This window comes from Rhamphochromis sp. 'chilingali' (genome assembly GCF_963969265.1).
Source record: "Rhamphochromis sp. 'chilingali' genome assembly, chromosome: 21".
In the NCBI taxonomy this organism is placed as follows: Eukaryota; Metazoa; Chordata; class Actinopteri; order Cichliformes; family Cichlidae; genus Rhamphochromis; species Rhamphochromis sp. 'chilingali'.
The window spans coordinates 29,837,619-29,859,376 of NC_137949.1; the positions used below are offsets into that span (position 1 = coordinate 29,837,619).

The following is a 21,758-nucleotide window of genomic DNA, read 5'->3' on the forward strand; positions in this document are numbered from 1 at the left end:
AAGCTTGTTTTTTCATGTTTTATTGACACATACATGATCTCACTGGATTTACTTCAAATGTACATATTGTCACGCATGAGTGTACTCTGATACTGATGAGTATGAGTACAGAGGCATTTGGCAGCAGTTGTGCGGCATAAAGTTTTTGCAATGTAAAAGCACTTCTTACCAAATAAGTTTCACTAAGTTTACATTATGTATATACAGCAGTAGTTATTGGAGTATGTTGAATATTAAAAGGACAGTAGAGGCATGGCTTACGAAACGGTTACACAAAGAGTTTAAACATTAATATCGGATGAGGATAATTAAAATACTCTTACATAAACTTTCAGTTATTTAAATATTTGTACAGTTCACAAGAAATACAAATGACTCTGAGCAACCAACAAGGAGTTCTCAAAGATGTTATTACAAAAACATTTTGCTGTATTTGTTTGGCTGTGGATTAGGAATCTGCATGCATGGTCTACCCTGGATGAGGCTTTCTTTTCCTTTGGTAGTACAGTTCATCACAAAGGCCCCAGGTAATTGAGCCCTGCTTCATAAGATATTTTAATGTCACAGTAATGACTGCACGCTAAAAGAATATGGAATTTAACCTCATTTAAGTAGCAGCATCTATAACCCACTCTGTCAGAGGCATCTCTCCACATCTCTCTGCCCCAGGGTCATGGTGAATCCACCACTAATGATGAATATGTACAGCTGTAGAATACATCAAGGTGAGTGACCTTGGCTACATTATCTGCAGTTAAAGTGTTACTTGCAAAGTAAATGGAAGCTATATGATGGTCAGCTGCTCTGTTTTGAGTTTGTCTAAGACTAGAGAAAATTAACTGGGGTCCTAGAAGATGATTTGCATCTAGCATGAAAAGGAAATGGATTTCCAAGCATCTACAAAGACAACAATGGTTGCTGCTCCAGCAACTAGTCTCTAAATGTTCCACTGTACTATACAGTGTACGCTGGGACCACAGTGAGCACCAAAGTACCACGACCTGTTGTATTGCTTCTAAATGACCTGTCAGGCACTTTATAGGTAGGTGGAGAAGCTGTTTCAGATTAGACACTCGGAGGGAATTAGAAAAGGTAAACGTTTTACAAAAATAAAAGTCAGCCCGCCAGTTATGAGCTCAACATACAGTAGAAATAGCTGGCCTTGTAAAAAAATAGTGATTTCTTTTTCAACAGTTCTTGAAGTGTGCTGAGGTTGAGGAGATGAGGGGCATGGTGAGCGAGGAAGCATGGTGTGAGTGGGTGTGTGTTGGTGATGGGCTGATGGAGGAAGGGAAGCCCCACAGTGACAGTCCCTCTCAGTGCCAGCTGCAGCAACAGCGACCCGCCTTAGTGGATGTTAAAGTTTCTGAAGTAGTCAAAGGTCGCCCCCAGGGCCCAGCTTGTCTCCACATTGTTCACCTTTTTGGCAAGCTGTCGAAGCAAAAGAGAGGAGGGATCTCCATCAAAACCGTTTAGTTTTACAATGATTTTAAAAATACAGAGTGACAGGATGTGAAGGTTTTTGTAATCCGTTTTTATAAATAGCTACAGTAAAAAACCTGTCTGTAATTAATTTCACTCACATGAAGCACCGTGCTGTCTTTAAAGCCAAAGCCCTCTTTTAACAGGCAGGTGATGTATGTCATATCCATGCACAGGAAGGGATTAATTGCCCGGTATTTGGTCATCTTGTTGCACACTGCAAACACACACACATGAAAAAAACATCGAAACACAGTTTTTATATGTGGCATGAACAGAAGATTCACATGTTACGCAACAGCATAAAAATACCACCATTTCTAACTTGTGTGCAGCATGATTAAAAGATAGCCTTTCTGTTTTGGTTGGCTGAATAATCACGGAGGTGCGATTAATACGGCTCAAGGTCAGCACAAGGCTGTGGGTGGGTGGTGGTGTTAAACAGCCGAGCACAGTGTGTGTGTGTGTGTGTGTGTTTCAGTATGTGTCAGCCCCCAGGTGGTGTGTGGCTGTCAGGTGCCCTCCTGCCAGGGCCAGACAGACATCCTCAGCTCAGCTGCCAGCCCAGCTTGAGCTAGACTTGTTCCTCCAGACCACGTGACAGCGTTCTCACAATACAAACAGCCTTACATAACACACCAGCTCATTCCCGCTCGCTATAAATGTGGTTCAGCATGGACATTACAGCTGTCACTTACTGAAAATGATAGGAATGGCATGTGTCAATTGAATATACTTGTGCATTTTAATGGAATGTTAACATATATTTATTCTATAATAAACTACATTTGACCTGTAATTTGTCTCCATAATGCGCTTGGGAAAATAATCTGTTACATTTTACTGTTGTAACACTTTTTTTTTTGACAGAATAAGTTGTGCCAGTTTGGTGTGCCAAGCTTCTGGGCACGAACAAGCCTTTGCTTGACTCTACAGCATGAAGTTTCAGCGGTTAGAATATATATATAACTTGTAAGATTGTCGGTTTCACTCACTTTATCCAACCCCAGAGAAGATAGCGTGTGTAACTCATACCTTCTTTGGCTCTCTTCTTGAAATCCCTGACTTCAACCGTACCACCTCGACTGCCATCTGTGGAACAAATACAAAAACAAATGTGCAATCTGAATACCTACTTTGTGCAAAACATGGTAATTGACATGAAAGATAATGGAAAGAGTTGCTGGCCTGTGCCTACGCACCGATGAGACCAGACTCCACAGCTCTGTCGAAGTAGTAGGAGAAAGCATAGAAGATGCTGCTGCCTCTCACTTCATATGGCTGGTGAATTATTCCTTTGATCACCTTCATGACCTCGTAGTAGCACAACTTATAGCCGGCGTATCCTGAGGAAAGAAAAGAGCAGGAGGAGGAAGAAGATTTGTGACTTAATGTTGCATAGAGGAAGCAATGGAAGGAATGCAGTTCAGAACACTGGGAGCCTCACTCTGAGGTCAGTCAGCGGTTGAAGCTAGGGGCTTATCAGATAATATACCAGGGAAGCCCCAGAAGGGCAAGTTTCACACAGCCCCATGGGTATGGTTGGCTCACTTGTGCCGGCAAAACCATGTGCTGACAAGAGCGGCAGCTTGCACAGCCCTGTTGTGCTGTCTATTTTTACCACATAATTGTGAGCAAGCCAGATCAAGCTGCTCGTTACACAAAAAAATAACAATTCAGGGACAAGCCCAGCATCTTTTGGCTACTCGACTGTGGTATGGGAGTGACTGCCTTATTTGTGAACTTAACTGACAGTTTTCTTTTCGTTTAAATACAAGGTTGACTGCAATATAATTGTTCAAGAGGGAAGACGGAGAGGGAGAGAGGATGACAAAACATGCGTTCGGCGCCAAGGTTAAACTTTAAAATGTTCTCATGTGAGACTGTATTATACTGTACGCTATTGTGTTCCAGAGTTTGGAATGGAATGCTTGGATTGTTGGATCCAAGGCAGTGGGAATACAATCGAAACCTCAGACTGCTTTTATCTTACCGTCTGGAATCCCGCTAACTTTATAGGTGGTTCCTGAAAAAGTCACATTTTCCCTGAACTTTTTCGGGAGGCATGAGCTAGAGAAGACTTTCCAATCCAGACCTGGGAAAACAAACATTAAAAAAAGGCTTTTTTGTCTTGAAATCAATACATTTATGAAAGAATAACAAGAAAGATGATTAAAGTTATAAGACACCCTACCATCAGCTCCCAGTGCTCCAAGAGTTGCAAAGCGAGCTGCAAATAGTCCATTTCCAAGGTAGCTGTATAATGATGACATACAGTTAGGATCAATTTAAAGACATATATGCATGTCCTGCTTTGCATTATACTAAAAATATCTCACTCCTGGATTTACCTGTGTGTGTAGAGCTGATATGTTTGATTGAAGAGGTCAAAGTTGGCGATGTAATTAGTTGGAGCAGACTGAACAGTTTTCTGTTGGATCAACAGCACGTTTAGTTTTGTCGTGGACTTTTGGTGAAAAAAAAAAAGTATATTTAACATGTAAAAATGTTTATTCACCTTTGACTTCGGGAGGAACGTGATCTGTGTAGATCCTCCGCCCAAATCCAGAATCCCGACCGTCCTCCTTGTGTTGGAGTAAAGGTGACCTAATGGCAAATAAGCAGCAAGTTGAACACAGGACACGGGATAAGAACGATTAAGTCCATCGTCGGTGTAATAAAAAGTACATATTGTTATAAATCTACTAATTTCCTAAGCTGTAGTTAGAATTTCCTGTGTCGTGTGAAATACATTTGATGGTATCACAGCGGTGTGAAAAACGTGAGGAAATATTGCTTGTTTTTGCAGTCTGTTTTGGACCAATGATTCAAGCTCATAACCTCAGAGAGGAGACAAGAGTCTTTCACTGAAGGGCTTCTGTGTACACTGGAGCCTCAGATATGAGCCTGCTGACCACTAACACCACCATAGCAAAACACAAGCAATGTCTTACCTGTAAGGAAGTTCACTGTGACCCAGGCGAGGACTCCTAAAACAGCACATGGGTGAAAATGTCAGCATGAGTCAATCCCTGAGAAGTGATTACAGCTGAGTTATGATAAATGTGCCCATTTAAACAACTTTAAACCCGCAGAATAACCTGCGAATGACTTTTAGTTCGGTTCTCCTTTATTAGGCTGATACATAAATAGCAGCTTTCGGTCTAACTTGCACGACTGCTGAGCAATCCAGGTAATTACAGTTGTCTCAGATGTAAAAGTTATTGCACTCATAAAGTGAGGATAACAAATAGCGCATACTCTATGATGAAACATAACATAGTGAGGGTGTCTTAATGAGTGATGTGGAGGCTCACGCTAAATTAAAGGGCGTGGGGCAGCTTGCGCTCACACTGCCATATTTATTTGTCTTAAATGAGGTAGTAACAGAACTCTCATAAAAAGAATTACAAGAGCAGCATTGTTTGTCCTCAGTAAATGGGGCTGTTAAAGCACCTGGTCAAACAATACCTCAATTCAAAAATCGTAATTTTTAAGAAAATAAAAATGTTTTGCATACTATAAACAGTCCAAATGGTAATGATGCAATGAAAAAAAATGACCCACCTTCATTTTTGCCATTCATGATGGTAACACTGTTCCTTGGCACATAGAAAGGGGATTCTCCAAACACCTCTTGTACCTGTGGAAAAGATTTATTCTACTCAATATGTCTTCAGCTGTACAATCATAGTAGACTGCATGATCAAGCGTGTCACTCTTTGTCATAAAAGTCTTCTCAACCCCCAGAAGACAAAATGTGCGCTCTTGCTTTAGAGTGACAGATAAGTAAACCACATGCACGGCTGGAACAGTAGTCTGGATAATACTTAAAATGACAAATATGGTTACTCCACACAACCCCACAACAGCTGTTCTTTGCAACATGAGAGCCACCAAACGGGCAGACATGCTGCCTTTTTTTCTGTGACACTTGTAAGCACTTAGTGGTTTCTCATCCCGTTCCTTGGCGGGACGGGTGGTGTTTGTGCCAAACTGTCTGAGGGCAGAGAGAAAACGTGCCTCACCTCCTTCAGAAGAGCCCTGGCCTTGTCTTCAGGCAGCAAGCGCAGACCTGCCGTGGCCTTTAGGACCACCGGGGTTCTTCTCCAGTCCTCCTCTGGCACTGTCTTCTTGGCAATCCTCAGTAACTGGCGGATGGTGTTGCCACCCTATGGAAGAGAGAACAAGGAAAATATTGAAAAATATTTGTAAAAATATATATTAAAAAATCCTACGTTCAAACTCTGTGGACATTTCTTTAGAGATCAGTGTTTAAAAACAGCTCAAAGGTAAGGTAAAAGCAGCAGATATTTTATAATTACACAGTGTTTACATCACATGAACCCAACCCAATGAAAATCCCAGCGGTTTTGTGGATTCACGACTTAAAGGTATGTGTTTGTGTTGGGGGGTGCCTCCCCATTGTACCTGGTAATTAATACAGAGCTTTGGTGTAAATAGGCATCCATACCTCTTCAGGGTTGTCCTTGTAAGAAGACAGTCCAGGTTTGACTGCGTGGTACATTTCATTGTCCAGAACTGGAAGCTCAACTAAAAAAGAGAGAGAGAAAAGAAAAAAGTCAGTGAACAGATCATAAAACAGACAGACTGTAAAATGTGACATATTGTAATAAAAAAAAATAAAGGGTGACTGAAAAGCTTTATTTGTTTTGTTTTGTTTCGTTTTTTAACTTTTAATTACTGTGGATATTTAGGCTGGAGTTTTGACCCACATCCAGCATGAATTTTAAAAGTCTGCTTCCTACACAGTTGAGTCAGACGGGTAAATTAAAAGTCTCATCTACTTTTAGAAGCTGCATTGGCTGTGCACTCTGTCGGTGCATGTCTGTCCTTACACCACACAGCGAATGACCTAACAGCAAACAGAGTGGGAGTCAGCAGCATGTGCAAAATCCCTACTACTGCTTCAGAGACAGAGCGAGAGAGGGAGGGAGGGAGAGGGAACCGTGCACTTACCGGGGTCTTTCTGAATGAACTTGTAGATATGGATCCTGGTGCCTGTGCTCCCAGCGTCAAACATGATCCCATAGAAAACGCGACTCGTGTTGAAAGGAGAGGACCGCTCAGGCGCGTGATCACGCGCAGGATGCGGGTGGTACCGCTCAGGTGCAGGGTGCACGACTTCGGGCACCGGGTGGAAAGCTTCTGGTATGGTGTGGGTGACTTCAGGTGCCGGGTGGAAGACCTCGGGGACCTCCGGGTAGGTCGGCACACGGGGTGGCGAGACTTCAGACACCGGGTTGGATACCTCGGGGAGGAGGTTCTCCGTGTTGGCGGAGTGCTCCCGGTAGCGGTAGAAGTGGGGGATGTAGCGATGGTGGCGGTAGTAGGTCGCCTCCGCTAAGAGGTTCCCGGACAGAAGCCACACGTATAGAGAGAGGAGCAGGCTCGGCGTGGCCATTGTTTTCACAGCCAGAGTGAAAAGTCAGCTGGATTAAAGAAGAGAAGCCTGTGGATGCTGAGGCAAAGGAAGGCTTGCAGGGGCCCTGGAAAGAGAGAGAAGTGGAGATGAGGAGAGGCAGAGTGGATGCGATGCTCACTCAGGACTGTCCGGTCATCTGTTTACAGTATATAAAGACATAAGGCCTTGGCACGGGGCCATATCCAGAGCAGTCATCCACCAATCCTGTGGCGGTCCATCCCAACTCCATCAGGAGTCCCCCCCCCCTCCCCACCATCACCCTCCTCCCGTGAGCTGAGCTAAGCTGACTGACTACCTGCCTACCAACAGCATTGCCTCTTTTCTTTTCTTTTCTTTTTTTTATATGTATATGATCAGGATTATTTTTGGCAGTGTTTTTCCCCTCCTCATCTTTACTGGTTATTCCAAAGCCCTAGAAAAAAAAATCCCCCAGGAAAGGAGAAAGGGGTTTATAAAGAAGTCAAATGAATGGCTCACACTGAAAAGTTCCAAAGAAATGGTCCCAAAATACTTTTATGAGTGCATTTAGGACTTGTATAGTAACTTTGCCTCAGAAATGTCTCCATCCTACAACTCTGGACTTTCACTACTTCACAGGAGCTCAAATGCTGCTGCTGCTGCTTAAATTAGGAGTGATGCAAGTTTATATTTGGCACATCTGCAGAGTTTCACACCAGTTACTGTAGTTTGAAACATTTTGAATGTCTTTGTTATAGGATCGTATTTGCACTAATTTGGGGATTAACCTCTACCAAGTAAGTATTCCCGATTTTTGTTAGGAAGAACAGCAAATTACTTTGAAAGCAACATTTTATTTCAGATTGACAGCTGGACATGATTATAGCTATATTGTATTATCATTATGTACAACATCTACAAAATTATGTTTAGCTGACAGAGTGAATTGTGCAGTTATATATGTATTTATATACAAAATGTAAAAGATTTTCTCTCCTCGACCGTCTCTTCACAATCCTACTATGATCACCATATGAAATCCGCTGCAGCTGTTTCACCAACCTTAAAAAATGCAAATGTGACCTGCAATCCAGCTGTAATAAAAGTTGAAAGAATGTTAGCAATCATCTCACTCCCACTCATCTCTGTGTTAACCACAGGCTTTCCAAGGGAAAAAATATTTGGGCTGCAAGGCACGTTTCATGAGAGAATGCATGAGTAGCTGTTTCTCCAATTTAGGTGGGCGGCTGGCATGCCATCATAAGCCATGCTGTAGAGAATCATCTAAAGCTTTCTCGCGTTACGTGTTTCCTGGTTAATGTTGAGTATGCAGAGGATATCCCACATCAGTGGAGTGCAGAGGCAACTCGGAGACCTTACGTGAACTGAGATTTGAACCAAGCTGTGATATTTTTCACCCACTTTGAATCAACAGAAAGAGGACAGAGATGTGAAAAAAAGGCACTGGTAGTCTAGCAACTAAGGCATCCCTGGAGAAGTGACCCCATCTCAACCACCCTGTTTTGACTCACGCAACAACCAAGGCAGAAACCGAGCTATCGGCCTGCCCAGCCAGGAGGGTACGGGGTGGCAGAGGTCCCATCAGTGGGCACAAGAAAGTGCAGGATGTCCACGGAAAGGACAATGTGGGGAGGGTGGGGCTTGGCACCAGAGTGCACCCATCATGCCATTCCCACTCAACTGTGCAAAGCACTGTTCCAACACTGTAATTTGGACTAAAAATAATGGACTTTCTTTCCTCCTTCCTTTTTTCTAAATACTGTGGCTACTTTTTTCAATCCTGTGGCTCACCAGAATGGTCGTTCGCCCCTATCAAAGCGTACATGTGCAGGACCTCTCACTACATCTATGTGATCATACATGTCACATTGATATCGCACTTATAACATGGCTGCAAGTTGCAATTGTATGAGATGACGTCAACAAATCCTGAGTAAAGATTTTCTATTAGAAATAATAAAGAAGCAATTTTTGTTTTATTTGCTGAGTGAGTTTATTCTTAAATCATTGGTGCTTATGTTCAGACACATCCTGGGGCTACTGTTGCAATTGATATGTATAATGTGCAATGTTTGGACAACTCCACCTTGGGACATTTAGTGCTTCTGCCATGAATCACAGGACAATTTAGTTTTCAACACACCTATATTTATGTTGCCACTAAAGTTGTGCAACTGGAATTTTCCTCCGTGTAAAATGTCACGTTAACCGAATATGTAAAACAGGTATTTAAGAAACAAATTACTATATTATTGCAGAATAAAGTTTAAAAAATAAATAATTAAAAATAATCTTTTGCTATATTCTGAGTTCAAGAGTGAACTGCTGCTGTATACGCCTGCTGTGCAGTGCTTGTATGGCATGACACAGCACAAACACGCTGTGTTAAACAAGAGGTAGTTTCAATTCGGCGTTTGGTATTTTGTTCAAGTTAACTGAAACCGTAAAGCATGAGAAGGGACCCCAGCTTTGTAATCTACACTGTGCAATATATCATTAATATGCTGCAATGTTACCCTCAGGAATGCCATGTTTGTGGGTGTCCTACCCCAACAAGTCCATTGAAGAGACCCAAACCTTGTCATTACAATTCCAATGATAATGACAGCTTTGAAAAGTTCAGGGTTATTTCAGTTTGCTCTCTTCACTGTCATAGTAATTACCTTTAAATTTAGTCTTCAAGCTCTGTTCACGATGCCAGAGCACTGAACGCCCCTATATGGTTCAACTTACAGTATAGCCACACACAACTCGTATTGCGATATCTACTTTTCTTTTTTTCTTCTTTTTTTTCCAATTTGATGAATAATTTGCACTGGACACTCAGGCTCCTGCCTGCAGAAAGCTGAACAAGATGATATGAGAGAATTCAGTGGTTTTGAGCTTGAATTACGACCTGCACTAACTTTACATTGTTTCTATTGGATGAGCTTCTTCGAAGATGTAAGCCAACTGCATTTATGTTGATCATAGTGGTTTTCCCATAACCTCGGCAAAAAACAACTGTGGGGATAGCAAAGAAAAAAACACAGTTCTTTTCAGGACAACATGAACAATACTGCTGACAGGAGCCAAATGTGTCTCATGTCATCATGTGGGAGGAGATCATGTGAAAACAGATCCTGTTTGATAGTGCCCAGCTTGAGACTACTATAATTACAAGACAAGTGACAAATACAGACAGTCCTATGTCAGCCTTGCACGTTGTTCAGCAGAACAGACATTTGCACATCATCTCTGACAGTGATTGATTGAGTCATCGAGTAGCTAACTGAACACTTTACCTGTAAAGAACAAGGTCGGAAGTGCTCTTCTGCAGTTGGAGATACAAAATACAAAACTGCAAACACAAAAATGAAAAAGAATCTGTAACTTTTGGCTTTAATTTATCAAACGACAGCAAAACACAGCACCTTTATGACACTTCATTGCAAAAACTGTTGTTTTTTTTTAAATAATCAGCCAATAAATAACTTGTATAATGTTTGCAGCCAAAGGAAAAGGAACAGTACTACATGTAAACTACATAAAATTTTTCTATAGGGGTGAAACCAGACCAGCATGCAGTTCATACAGGCACAGGTTTGAGTAATGTAAGAATATTAATTACAAATAAATAAGTTACTGCTGGGGCATCTAAGTACTTTGTTTTCATGGTCATCTCTTGTACATGTTGGCTCACCATCACGGCTTAAGCCATTTGAGCCAATGTTCATCTTATCTGCACCTTACTATCATAAAATGTAGCAATACACTTATAATAATCTATCTATCATACTATCAAACTAGGTCAGAAGTGACTGAATTTCAATTTTCTTGGAAAATACATGGCACAAAACTTGTCATTTAATTTGTCTATGTTTTCTTTTTTCTTTCTGTCTTTTCCTTTCTTTTCTCCTCCAGCAGCTGCTGGCAGTTTAATGGTGTGGGGGATATTTCCTTGGCTGCCCATGTCCATGCCTTTATGATCACAGTGTAACCATCTTCTGATGACTGCACCAGCAGGATAATATTTGTTCACCTATTTCTAACAAGGAATACTTAATAAAATTGCAGGTAAGTGCAAGATAAAGAAAAATCACTAACAAGCCAACAATCTCCTTTGAATAGCAGTTAAAGATACTGAACATGAACTATCCCTTTCTGTAGCTGCTTCTAAATACACATCCTCTTCCACTTCTCTTGCCTACGGTTTGCCACAAGGTTATGTTTTAAGCCCCAAAATCTTTCTAAGCAACAGCTCTCACATAGGTGCTTAGACTCCATTAAAAGTTGGAAGGCTCCCAACATCCTGGTTTGTAGCCCTGACAGATTTGTGTCTAAGGTAATGGAAACTCTAGCACCCCTTGCCACATTTGTTAAATCTTCTATCAGGAACTTTGGAATAACTTGTGACTCCGATTTCACATTGGACAATCAAATCTCTGGTTTGCTCTTGTTTTTATTACTTAAGCAATATTGCCAAGTTAAGTGCCACTGTATCAGGCTGTGAACTGGAAATTGTTATTCATGCATTCATTTTATTTTGTCTAAGCAAAACCTCCTTGGAACCACCCAAGGTTGTTTAGAACCCAGCTGCAGGATTTCTGACTCTTCTGAGTGTTGCTGACCCAGATGCACTGGCTCCCCATTATGTTCACGGTCCATCTTAAGATTTGGCCTTTGACTTTTAGAGCTGTGCATAGACAAGCACCATCATACATTGGAGATTACATGCACATGTCCCAAGTAGGTCCCTGAAGTTATGTGACTATAGTGTCTGCTGGTTGTTCATCATAAAAGGCTGAAAACTACGGATACAGCGCTTTTTTAACAGTGCCACCTCCACCCCAGACTCAGGAACGCTTTCCCTGTGGGCGGGAGACCTGTGGACTCGGTTCTCTTAAAGAAAAAAAAACTAAACAGCTGTTACTATTGAATAAAAAACAACGGAATTGATGGAGACGGCTAGCACAACCATTGTAACGAGCTATTTGTTGCATATCAATAAAGTTTATACAAAAAAAAGTCTACATCGTGCCCTTGGCAACAACCTTTGACCCAAACATTCCCAGCAGGTTACTGGAGCTACTCATCTTTCAGTGTTATTATTTGCCCTCAGCTTTTCCTCTTTGTTCTAGCACTCGGTTGTTGTAGCAGTAATTGTAGCAGCGATGCCGACGAATAAAGCCTCCAACCCTAAAAAGACCAAAGGCGGGTAAGTGTGCGTTTTGTTGTTGTTAGCCGAGCTGAAGTACAAACGGAAACTTGAACTCCTCTTTGGGTTTTGTTTCAGGAAAGAAAAGAAGGAAGGCAAACGGGACTCGAAAACGGACAAAGAGTCGGACGTGGAGAAGGCCAAGGCCAACGCCGTCCTGTGGGAGCTGAGGTTAAAGGCCACCGAGCAGTCCCTGAGGGACTACACCGAGTCTTGTCAGAAGGTGGCACGCGCAAACGAGCATCTCACCAATCAGCTGTACCACGCGGAGAAAGACGCGATCCATACAGCAGGCCACTGGGAGAGACAGCTGGCAGCTAAAGAGGAAAAGGTCCCGGAATAACTCAACTGAATATTTTAAAGCAGTGCCAACCGAAAGTACAATAAAAGCTAATACAAAATTGTCAAACTTTCATATGTTAGGTGTAAATCAGGGGTGTCAAACATAAGGCTGGAGGGCCAGAATCGGCCCAACAAAGACTCCAATCTGGCCCTCTATGACTTTGGAAAGGAGGGCATAAATGTAGGATTTTTCTACTGATATAGACTTCAGACCAAAGATGAAGCCAAAATTAATCAAGTCATAGATAAACAATCAAATGATGGAAAAGTTTCTGTTTTTTCACTATTTACTACAAAAATGTATGCTTTATATCCACAGTGGAAAAAAAATGAATAAGAAATTTAAAGTAAATTAAGCAAACCTTTATGTTTTATAATAGTTTAGGCAATGTGCTACCAGAACGTTTTGAGTAATATTACACATTAATTTCTTATAATTTAAACCAACATTTAAATTATCAGTTGTGCTGACAGATTTCTGTCATTTACTACTGTAGCATTTCTTTATATGTAGAAAACTGAGACTTACTGCTGAAATTGCACTTCTTTTCTTTTATGAAGATATCTCAAGGATTAAATGTGTACTTAAAGTTCTTTCCACCAACAGAAAGGGGAGATTTACTGGACTGGCCCATTTAAGATCAAAGTTGGTAGATTAGGATCATTTCTACTTTCTATATACAACACCATAAAAGACAAAAATAATTTATTGAATAAAGAACAAAAATACTGCCGACCTGCCCTATAATGACACCAACCTCTCTCCCAAAAACCTTGGTAGTCCTAACGAGGATCACCCTGTACAATCACCAGTGCCTAGTGTCCTAATTCCTAGTTCCCATCTTAGCACCCCCGTTTTATCATTATTTCTATTTGTATTTCATTAATTACCTCTCCTTTTCAGCATTCTTATTGCTATCAAGAAGTAGTAGAAATTGTAGCAGCAGTAGTGATGGTGGGAGTGGTGTTATTACTAATGTTATTACTAATTATATTATTATAATTGTTGTTGTTGTGATTTTTTGATATCACATATATTCACATATGGAAAAACATCAGTAATTTCCACATTTTTCTCAAAATTGATTTTTGACTTTATTTTTTAATATGGCCTGTAAATGGTCTGTATTTATAGCGCCTTACCTAGTCCCTAAGACCCCAAAGCGCTTTACACATCCAGTCATCCACCCATTCACACACACATTCACACACTGGTGATGGCAGCTACATTGTAGCCACAGCCACCCTGGGGCGCACTGACAGAGGCGAGGCTGCCGGACACTGGCGCCACCGGGCCCTCTGACCACCACCAGTAGGCAACGGGTGAAGTGTCTTGCAAGGACACAACGACCGAGACTGTCCGAGCCGGGGCTCGAACCGGCAACCTTCCGATTACAAGGCAAACTCCCAACTCTTGAGCCACGATCGCCCCTCAATATGATCAACAATATTTTTTCTTTCTTAATGTGGCCCTAATATTCCGTCGTAATCTTTCACAGTAAAACACTCTCTGTTTAAAAAAGCTCAAAGTGTGCAGTGTGTGGCCCATGAATATGTAAAATTAGGTTGACAGCCCTCATGTAAGTGATCAATGTGGTGTTTTCTTGGATGATTTAAACTGTTACTTTACAGATTTGTGTGCTGGAGAAGGCCTTACAAACTCAGCAGGCACTTGCCCGAGAAGAGAAGGACAAATTGGTGAGTTCATATAAAACTCAGCCACACTAAAAGAAAGACAGGCACTTTCACATCTGGTCCACGAAACATGCTCCACATGCCTAGTATGTACATGGCAGAAAACTCCAGTAGAGCTTGTGATTTACTGTACTCGTGTTAAACCTGTAGCATCACAAAAATGTGCTGCGCTGTGTCTCAACAGCTGTCTTGTGTGCAATTATGTGGATATTTATTATGTAAGAAAACAACCAAACAAAGTGACCATAAAGCAAAAAACAAACCCCACACATTCCAAGTTACATGGTCCAATGTTATTTAAATCCACGTCAGTGGCTACAGGGGGGAAAAGCATAATTTAAAAGTGCTTGGTTGGAGAAAAGCAGTCTCGTTGCTGGTCTTGATGTGTTAACCATACCTCACATATCACACATATCCTTACGCTAAAATGCAAAGGAACTTTTGACTCTTCCATCCCTGCACTCAGCTTCTTATAATTAAAATAAAGAAATTTTGCATTGCTTGCTTGACAAGTGGAGACAAAAAAAAAATGTACAGAAAGCCTTTTGCTAGCAGCTGTTTTCCATCCTCCAGCTCTTTTTACATGATGGATGAAAAAAGAAGCCTGGTTTGGACCAACTTAAAACAAGCCTGTTACATAAATGTATGGACCTCTCACATACGATCAGTCAGTGGAAAATTCTGTGGCTAACTCCAGAGATGTGACCCAAAACATGCTGTTTACAGCCCTTTTCTTACTGTAAGGTCACATGAGCTGAATGCTTAATCCTTCCTGGAAGACATCGAGTTGGCCTAGGATGCAGCGTTGGCATATAGGGCCTATTTTTGCCACCCTCTCTTGGCTTTCAGTGAAATGTAGAATTCATTTTTTCGTGGACTCTACATGGTCTGGCTTATACTACAGGCCTGCAGCCTCTTTAATTATGTTATCAGTGTTTTTTAACTGTTCTTAAAACCAAGAGGTGACCACGCTTTTGATGTTTTAGCAACCAAACTGTGGAACAGCCTTTCCCCTTCCATCAGGTTGGCTGATTCAGTAGTTTTTGCTAAAAGCTAATTTTTGTAGGTTATTGTTTACATAAACATTCATTCCATAGCTTCTATGTCAGTATGACTGCTTATCTCTGTGTAATGTATGTTTTGATGACTATCCAAACTATTCCAATAGTGATAAGTTGTGTTTTAAAACAGTTATTTTTATAACTGTCCTGCATATGTTCAATTTGCAGCATCAGGAAAAGACATATTTAGGCTGTACTAATCGCTGTGAACTTTAAACTGGAAGGTATTTTTGGAAGGCTTGACCACTTGATAGATCCCACACAGTGAAAATTGCAGATGACGCAAACCAGCTTGTGTAAATACTGTCGAGTGGCTCTCTGAAGTCGACGAATGCGAACGGAGTTATCTGCAGAATAACGATTAGGCCTAACGTTGTAATCAGATGGTTGATAGCCTCTCATTTACTCGTCATGTACAGGTTTGTGGGTGCGTGTTTTTCTAGTTTCTCATGACTTTGGTCATTTTGTCACATTTTGCTCAGACTGGCTTCTCCACAGTAGCATCTTGAGGTATTTAGCACGAGTGATCTGTGCTGAAGTCAGTTTGCAAAAGAGCATTGGCCATTTGAACTCCACGATGAAATCTTCCTAAGTATTACAAGCTGCACTTGTGGGATGTTTGCACCAGATCCAGTCTAAGTGGATTTATGTGTACAGTTGAGACATGGCATTTAATACCCAGGATTCTGTTTTTGTGTCTGTGTGTGTGTGTTTGTCTAATTCAAAAGGTCAGTGAGCTTAACATGATCCAGGAAGAAATGAGAAAGATGAAAGAAATAGAAGTCCAAAGGGAGCAGGATATCGTTCACGTGAGGACACACAAAAAAAACCCACAAAAAAAATACTTATTACATGTAAGGATATTAAAATGTGACCAGTAACCATGGTTTTTCATATTCCAGATGAAACAAAGCAGCGATGATGCTTACAAGAAGCTAATGCAACACCTAAGAGAGAAGGAGGATCAGTTCTTAAAAGAAATGGTAGGAAGTCAGGAATATAATCCAAAAATTCTCCCCCGGGTTTGGAACTACACTTACTGGTCAACTTTGTTAGCTATGTCTTGCTAGGACCAGCTTGGACCCCCTTTTGGTTTTAGAAATGTCTTCATTCTTCACGGCATAGATTTAACAAGGTGCTGACATGACAGCAACACAGTTTCTGCAGATCTGTGATGTGAATCTTCCGTTCCACCTTGTCCCAAAAGTGCTCTTCCTATCGGCTTAAAGCAGTCTGGCCATTCTTCTCTCATGTCTGGTATCAACAAGACATTTTCTCCAACAGAACCGCTGCTCACTGCAAATTCTCTCGTTTTTTGGCTGCTGTCTGTAAACTCTAGAGTGAAAAATCCTGAGCAGAGCAGCAATTTCTGAAACACTCAGAACCATTTGGTACCAAATGGTCAAAGTCACTTAAATGACCTTTTTCCCATCTGATGCTCGGTTTGACCAGGTACAAATGTCTAAGTGCAAAAGATGTTGGTGAAAAAGAAGCTTTAATATTGAAAGTTGAAAGAGTGAAAAAGCTGTAAATTTCCCTTCAGGAACACTTGGAGAAAGAAACAAAGGCATGTAGTCAAACAATGGCCAAGATGGCGGAGGACCACCGTGAAGCCATTGTGTGAGTCCTTTGTTTGTTTGTTTGTTTGTTTTGCTGTCACTTTACAGTCTAATTTTGCTCTATAAATTGCACTGTCATGCAAAGTGCAAAGAGAAAATAATTTACTCATATGAGTGATTATGTATAAAAATAGATTTCGCTAGAACTGATGTTATTTTTTGACCACGCCGGCTCGTCATGTTCCAAGGAACACATCCTCAGCCATGCTGCAGCGAGGAAAAAGTAAAGTGTGTGTGTGGAAGACCATAGTTTATTACTTTTGAGGCCATAAGATGTGCACTGCCTCTGCTGTGTTTAGTTATTTTTTACAGCTCATAAAACATTTACATTGATACTGGTGTGGTCCTGTCGGTTTGGTCTTGGTGTCGGTAATTGATTTAATTTTGGACACATGTGGGTGATCTTAAAAAGTCAAGTGCAGTCATTCAGTTAATTCACTTTACGAGGCTTACAAAAGAAAATGTCCTTATTATATTATTGTAATATGCACTACTTAATAACTTTGAAATATGCAGTCATGGTAAAAATAATATTTTCTTTGAATTACATTCAAGTTTTGTGTATCAGGACATCAACAGATGACATATTCGTCAAGGACATCCTTTAATGAACAAAAACTAAGCCAGAACAAAGAAGCAGTGTGTGAAAAACTAAGTACATCCACACCACCTTTATTGTCTGTTTAAAATACACTGAGCTGAAGTATAATGAAATGTGCTGTATGAATAAAATTGCCATCGTCATTTAGCAGAAATAACGTTACTGTGTGACCGTGTGCCTCTTATATCATTGTGGAGGAATTCTGACCCACTTTTCTTTACAATTTTGCTTCAGTTTATTGAGGTTTGCAGCAATTATTCATGCGCAGCTTAAGATCATTTCACTCGGGTTAAAGGTGGCGCTTTGACCAGGTCATTGTTAGTCTTTTTCTTTTTTTTGGCCATTCTGTTGTAGATTTGATGCTGTGCTCGGGATCATTGTCCTGACCACTGGCATGACCGAGTCAAGCCTTAGCTATCAGACAGATGGCCTCTCATTTTGATTCTAGAATACTTTGGTGTACAGAGGAGTTCGTGGTCGACTCAATGACTGCAAGGTGCCCAGGTTCTGTAAAACAAGCCCAAACCATCACTCCTCCACCACCATGCTTGGCAGTCGGTTTGAGGTATTTGTGCTGATATCTTGTGTTTGCTTGTCATGAAATGTGGCACTATAAATTATGGGCAACAACTCAATTTTGGTCTTGTTTCTCCAAAGGATATTGTTCTAGAGGTTTTGTGGTTTGTCTAAGATGCATCTTTGCAAACCGAAGTCATACTGACATGTCTTTTTTTTTAGAAAGACGAGGCAAAGATGCAATACTTTGTTTGTTTGTTTGTTTTTGTACTGTAGTTACATGCTAACTGGGGCCTTAGTAGTCTTTTTTTAATTTCTCTTAGCTGGAACATCTACTTTTGCAAAGATTGGCAACTTCCTTGAGTGTTTTCCACTTGTGAACAATCCTTCACTGTAGAAGGACTTCAGATTGTTTAAAATGAGCTAATAACCGTTCCCAGATTCTCTGAGATCATTGCCGATATTTTTCCTAATTGGAATTGTGTCTACACACATCTGAATGCACCAGATGAACAAACTGCCAAAACCTTTGCTTCTGTGAACATGGTCACATTTCATATCATTTGAGTAGCAGCATCTGACTGATAGTTGCTCTCATGATCTCTGTGTAACTAGTACTTAGTTTTCCCCATACACTGCTTCATCAGCCAAGTTGTTCTTGACTCAGTATAATATGCCATGTTTTATAGATCATCTGAGGTTGTGTTTATCTAATTTTAAGTGCTCATAAAGACTAAACACTGATGCACAAAATCTTAGAACTGACAGGGTTTATACTTTTATTTTCATTTTTTGGACTGTATTTCACAAATAAATAAATGAATATTTTTTTTGCAGCAGGCTAGGAATTGACTGCAAATACTGCTGAACACAATATCAAGACTGGTGCGTGTTCATAACTGTTGATTCATTTTTCAGTGTCTCTCTTTTATGCTGTAAACTGTTTAGGCGATTGAAAGATGCTTTGCACTCTGTGATCAAGGAGCGCGATTGCCTCATTGACAAGCTGAAATATCACATAAAGGAGGCAGAGGATCTGCAGAAGTTAGCAAAGTTACTGACTGAGGAAAACACCTCACTGGCATTGGACAAGGTATGTTTAAACCAAAGGACAGCAAACACCAGAGTAGCTATTAGGCACCAGCAGTCCCTGGACAGAGGCCATTCATCTCCATAAAGACATTTTAAATCACTTTCAGTTATGAAACACTTGTCAGATCTGTGCAGAATATATTTCAGGTGGTTTTTCCCTTGTGTTGTTTACTTGTGCTGATCCTGTGTATTTTGCTTGTGGTCCCACTCCCACCCCCCTCATCTTCTGACTACTATCCAGCCTCTCAGCGGTCAGTGGTTGTGGTGAGTTTCCACTGGTGTCTGGGTTCAAATAAAGTAGCTTATCCTTGGCCGTTTTCTGGCTGTGATTCTTAAACATAAATAACTGCTGGGCACATTAATCTTACCTCTGATGATGACAGCTAATCAGTAGAGTAAACCTGGCTTACTGAAACTTTGACCACTCACTGAGCAGAACAGGCTGGAACACAAGTCAATATCTGTTCCTTGTTCTACACTGGAATAAAAGTGAGAGGATTTTCTAAAATTAACTCTGTGTTATCCGTTTCCTGCTCACCTAGAGCATGCTGGAGTTGACGGTAAAGGACAACGCAGCACAGATGGGGACTCAAAAACAGAAGCTAACTGAACTGAGGGCCGAGGTGGCTTCCCTGGAGGAGGCCCTGCAGCTCAAAGCCGTGGAGATTGAGCAGCAGGAGAAGAAAGAGAAGGCGAACCTGGTCACCATCCAGGCCAGCCAGGTGGAGCTGGACAAGCTGCAGAAAGTGCTCGCGATGCGAGAAAAGGAAATGAAGCATGTGAAGCAACTGGCGAGCACCATTGTAGCAAAGCGCCAAGAGCTGGAGGAGTTCTTCCATGAAGCACTGGGTCATGTGAGGAAGGAGATCAAGGACAGCAGGCTCCAATACAGACAGGAGGCACTGCAGAGTTATCGTAGGAGGTTTAGAGAAGCCACAGCAGGAAAGATAAAGTTCCCACCCATCCGCACCTTCCATAAAACTGCCCACAGTACCAACTCTGTCTATTCAGACATGGAGGCGGCTGCGACATGGTAGGTGTCCTGCCCTTCTCATCATTTCCATACGCTGTGTGTATCTTCCTGATATTTTTAATTCCTTATGTTTACTAGTGCTGATTCCCAGCTTGTTCAGTGGTCAGCAAACATCTTTGTGGTTCATATTCATTGAGTAAAGGAATTTACACAACAAAAGTGACACTGAAATGTGATTTCATCTGCTTGTCTTGAAGGACGGATCAACCGGGGAGCGAAGTTGAAATCTCTGATCTCACTTGGGAGCAAAAGGAACAAGTGCTCCGGCTTCTCTTTGCTAAAATGAATGGATGCAGAGAAAGGTAATGAAACGCTGCAATTATTTGTTTATGTTTGACTTAGCAAAAGTCGTGCTGGACGCTTTGTTCGCTCATTGACTTCATCCCGATTTTAATACATTCGAATCCTTTTGTAATCCCCCAGAATGAACTGACACTGCTGCGGCAATTAACTCTGAAGAACAAAGTGCAGTGACACTGTGCAGAGGTTCAGTCACAGCTTCTGATGACTCCTCCCTCTTTTTAATGTTTTAAACAGCCATTTTCTCAGCAGAAGAGGATACCATAAAACATCAGTTAGGCTTCAAGCAATTTTCTTTTCCATGCAGCTGTTTAAAAAGAATGAAGAAAGAGTCTGGGCACAATAGTAAAAATAGGCCCAGGCCGCAGAGTCGTGTGCTTGGAAACAAACATCTGGTCACGTCGATTTGCTTTCACCCTATTGGCCTCTCTTCACGTGCACTCGCAGCTTATTTTGTTCTTTGAACACTTGTGGTCAGAGAGCAGCTGGTAACATGATTTTCAGGAAGGAGTGTGCAGGAGAGCTGGATGTATAGGGGCAAGGCAGGCATGAGAAGTATATTCAGGTTAACTTCGGTCTGGCAGCTAGACCAGCAGAATAACACAGAACATTTGGCAGCTGAAGTTTGCAGCATGCAAATCCATGTGCGTTGTGCTGACCCGGAGTAACCCCTTCGCTAGACAGGCTGGAGGCCTCAGTGAAAAGACACCACTGTGCTAAAACATGACTTTTCACTGTGAGGTTCTGTATTTAACCGCAACTCCGCATCTTCCTGACAGCCAAGTCAGCCGACAGGTGGCTCTGCCGGCCTCCACTGAGAAGAGGAGCTTCACGGAGAACGATGTAGCCGGGTAAGACGCTGAAGGAATGCACAAGAATAAAAACTGTGCCTCATCCTTGCAATTAAGAAGCCCTTTAAGATTTATTGGTCCCCACATTCCATGTTTAGCCAAAAAAGCAGCGGCTGTGAGAACATGAGTGCCTACATGTGATTTATCAACACAGTGGCATGATGATGACTTTCTTCCAGAATTAGAGAGGAGCTGTCCCCGGCGACCATGAGCACCCCGGCGCCATCAGAGTCCACGCTGCCAGCCGCCCAGCCAGATACACACATCACGTGACCTCCGAGTGGCCTCTGTGTCTCACATTAAACTGTGCTTGCGTGTTTCCTCAAGAGTGTTAACACAACTAGAATATAGGATGTTTGTTTGTGCTTGTTCAAAATATCTTACCGTGCACGCATGTGCGGTGTGGCATGTGAGTGCTTTTGCACGTTCTGTCTGTTGTACCTCAGTTTAAAAAAAGAAAAGAAAGAAAATCTATTTGTGACTACAGAGTGCTGATAAGAACATATGCACCAGGTGACATGAGGATTTCAGTTTGCCCACACAC

At 41.5% G+C, this 21,758-nt stretch overlaps 2 protein-coding genes across 2 annotated transcripts; one reads left to right on the forward strand and one right to left on the reverse strand.

Annotated features, from left to right (window-relative positions):
- Positions 1–38: 38 nt before the first annotated feature.
- On the reverse strand, positions 39–7,447 carry entpd5a (ectonucleoside triphosphate diphosphohydrolase 5a). Its single transcript, XM_080870770.1, has 13 exons — positions 6,463–7,447; positions 5,957–6,036; positions 5,511–5,654; positions 5,050–5,125; positions 4,437–4,472; positions 4,001–4,089; positions 3,834–3,913; positions 3,677–3,738; positions 3,476–3,577; positions 2,685–2,828; positions 2,518–2,574; positions 1,584–1,699; positions 39–1,431 (listed from the first exon to the last, which is right to left on the reverse strand). Exons 1-13 carry the CDS (start codon positions 6,905–6,907, stop codon positions 1,348–1,350), a joined length of 1,515 nt encoding a protein of 504 aa, XP_080726896.1. The 5' UTR covers positions 6,908–7,447; the 3' UTR covers positions 39–1,347.
- Positions 7,448–11,973: 4,526 nt separating this feature from the next.
- On the forward strand, positions 11,974–21,727 carry bbof1a (basal body orientation factor 1a). The gene is made up of 11 exons (XM_080870771.1): positions 11,974–12,104; positions 12,183–12,435; positions 14,079–14,144; positions 15,931–16,011; positions 16,105–16,185; positions 16,746–16,822; positions 18,887–19,031; positions 19,573–20,063; positions 20,261–20,365; positions 21,143–21,214; positions 21,394–21,727. Exons 1-11 carry the CDS (start codon positions 12,061–12,063, stop codon positions 21,485–21,487), a joined length of 1,509 nt encoding a protein of 502 aa, XP_080726897.1. The 5' UTR covers positions 11,974–12,060; the 3' UTR covers positions 21,488–21,727.
- The last annotated feature ends 31 nt before the right edge of the window (positions 21,728–21,758 follow it).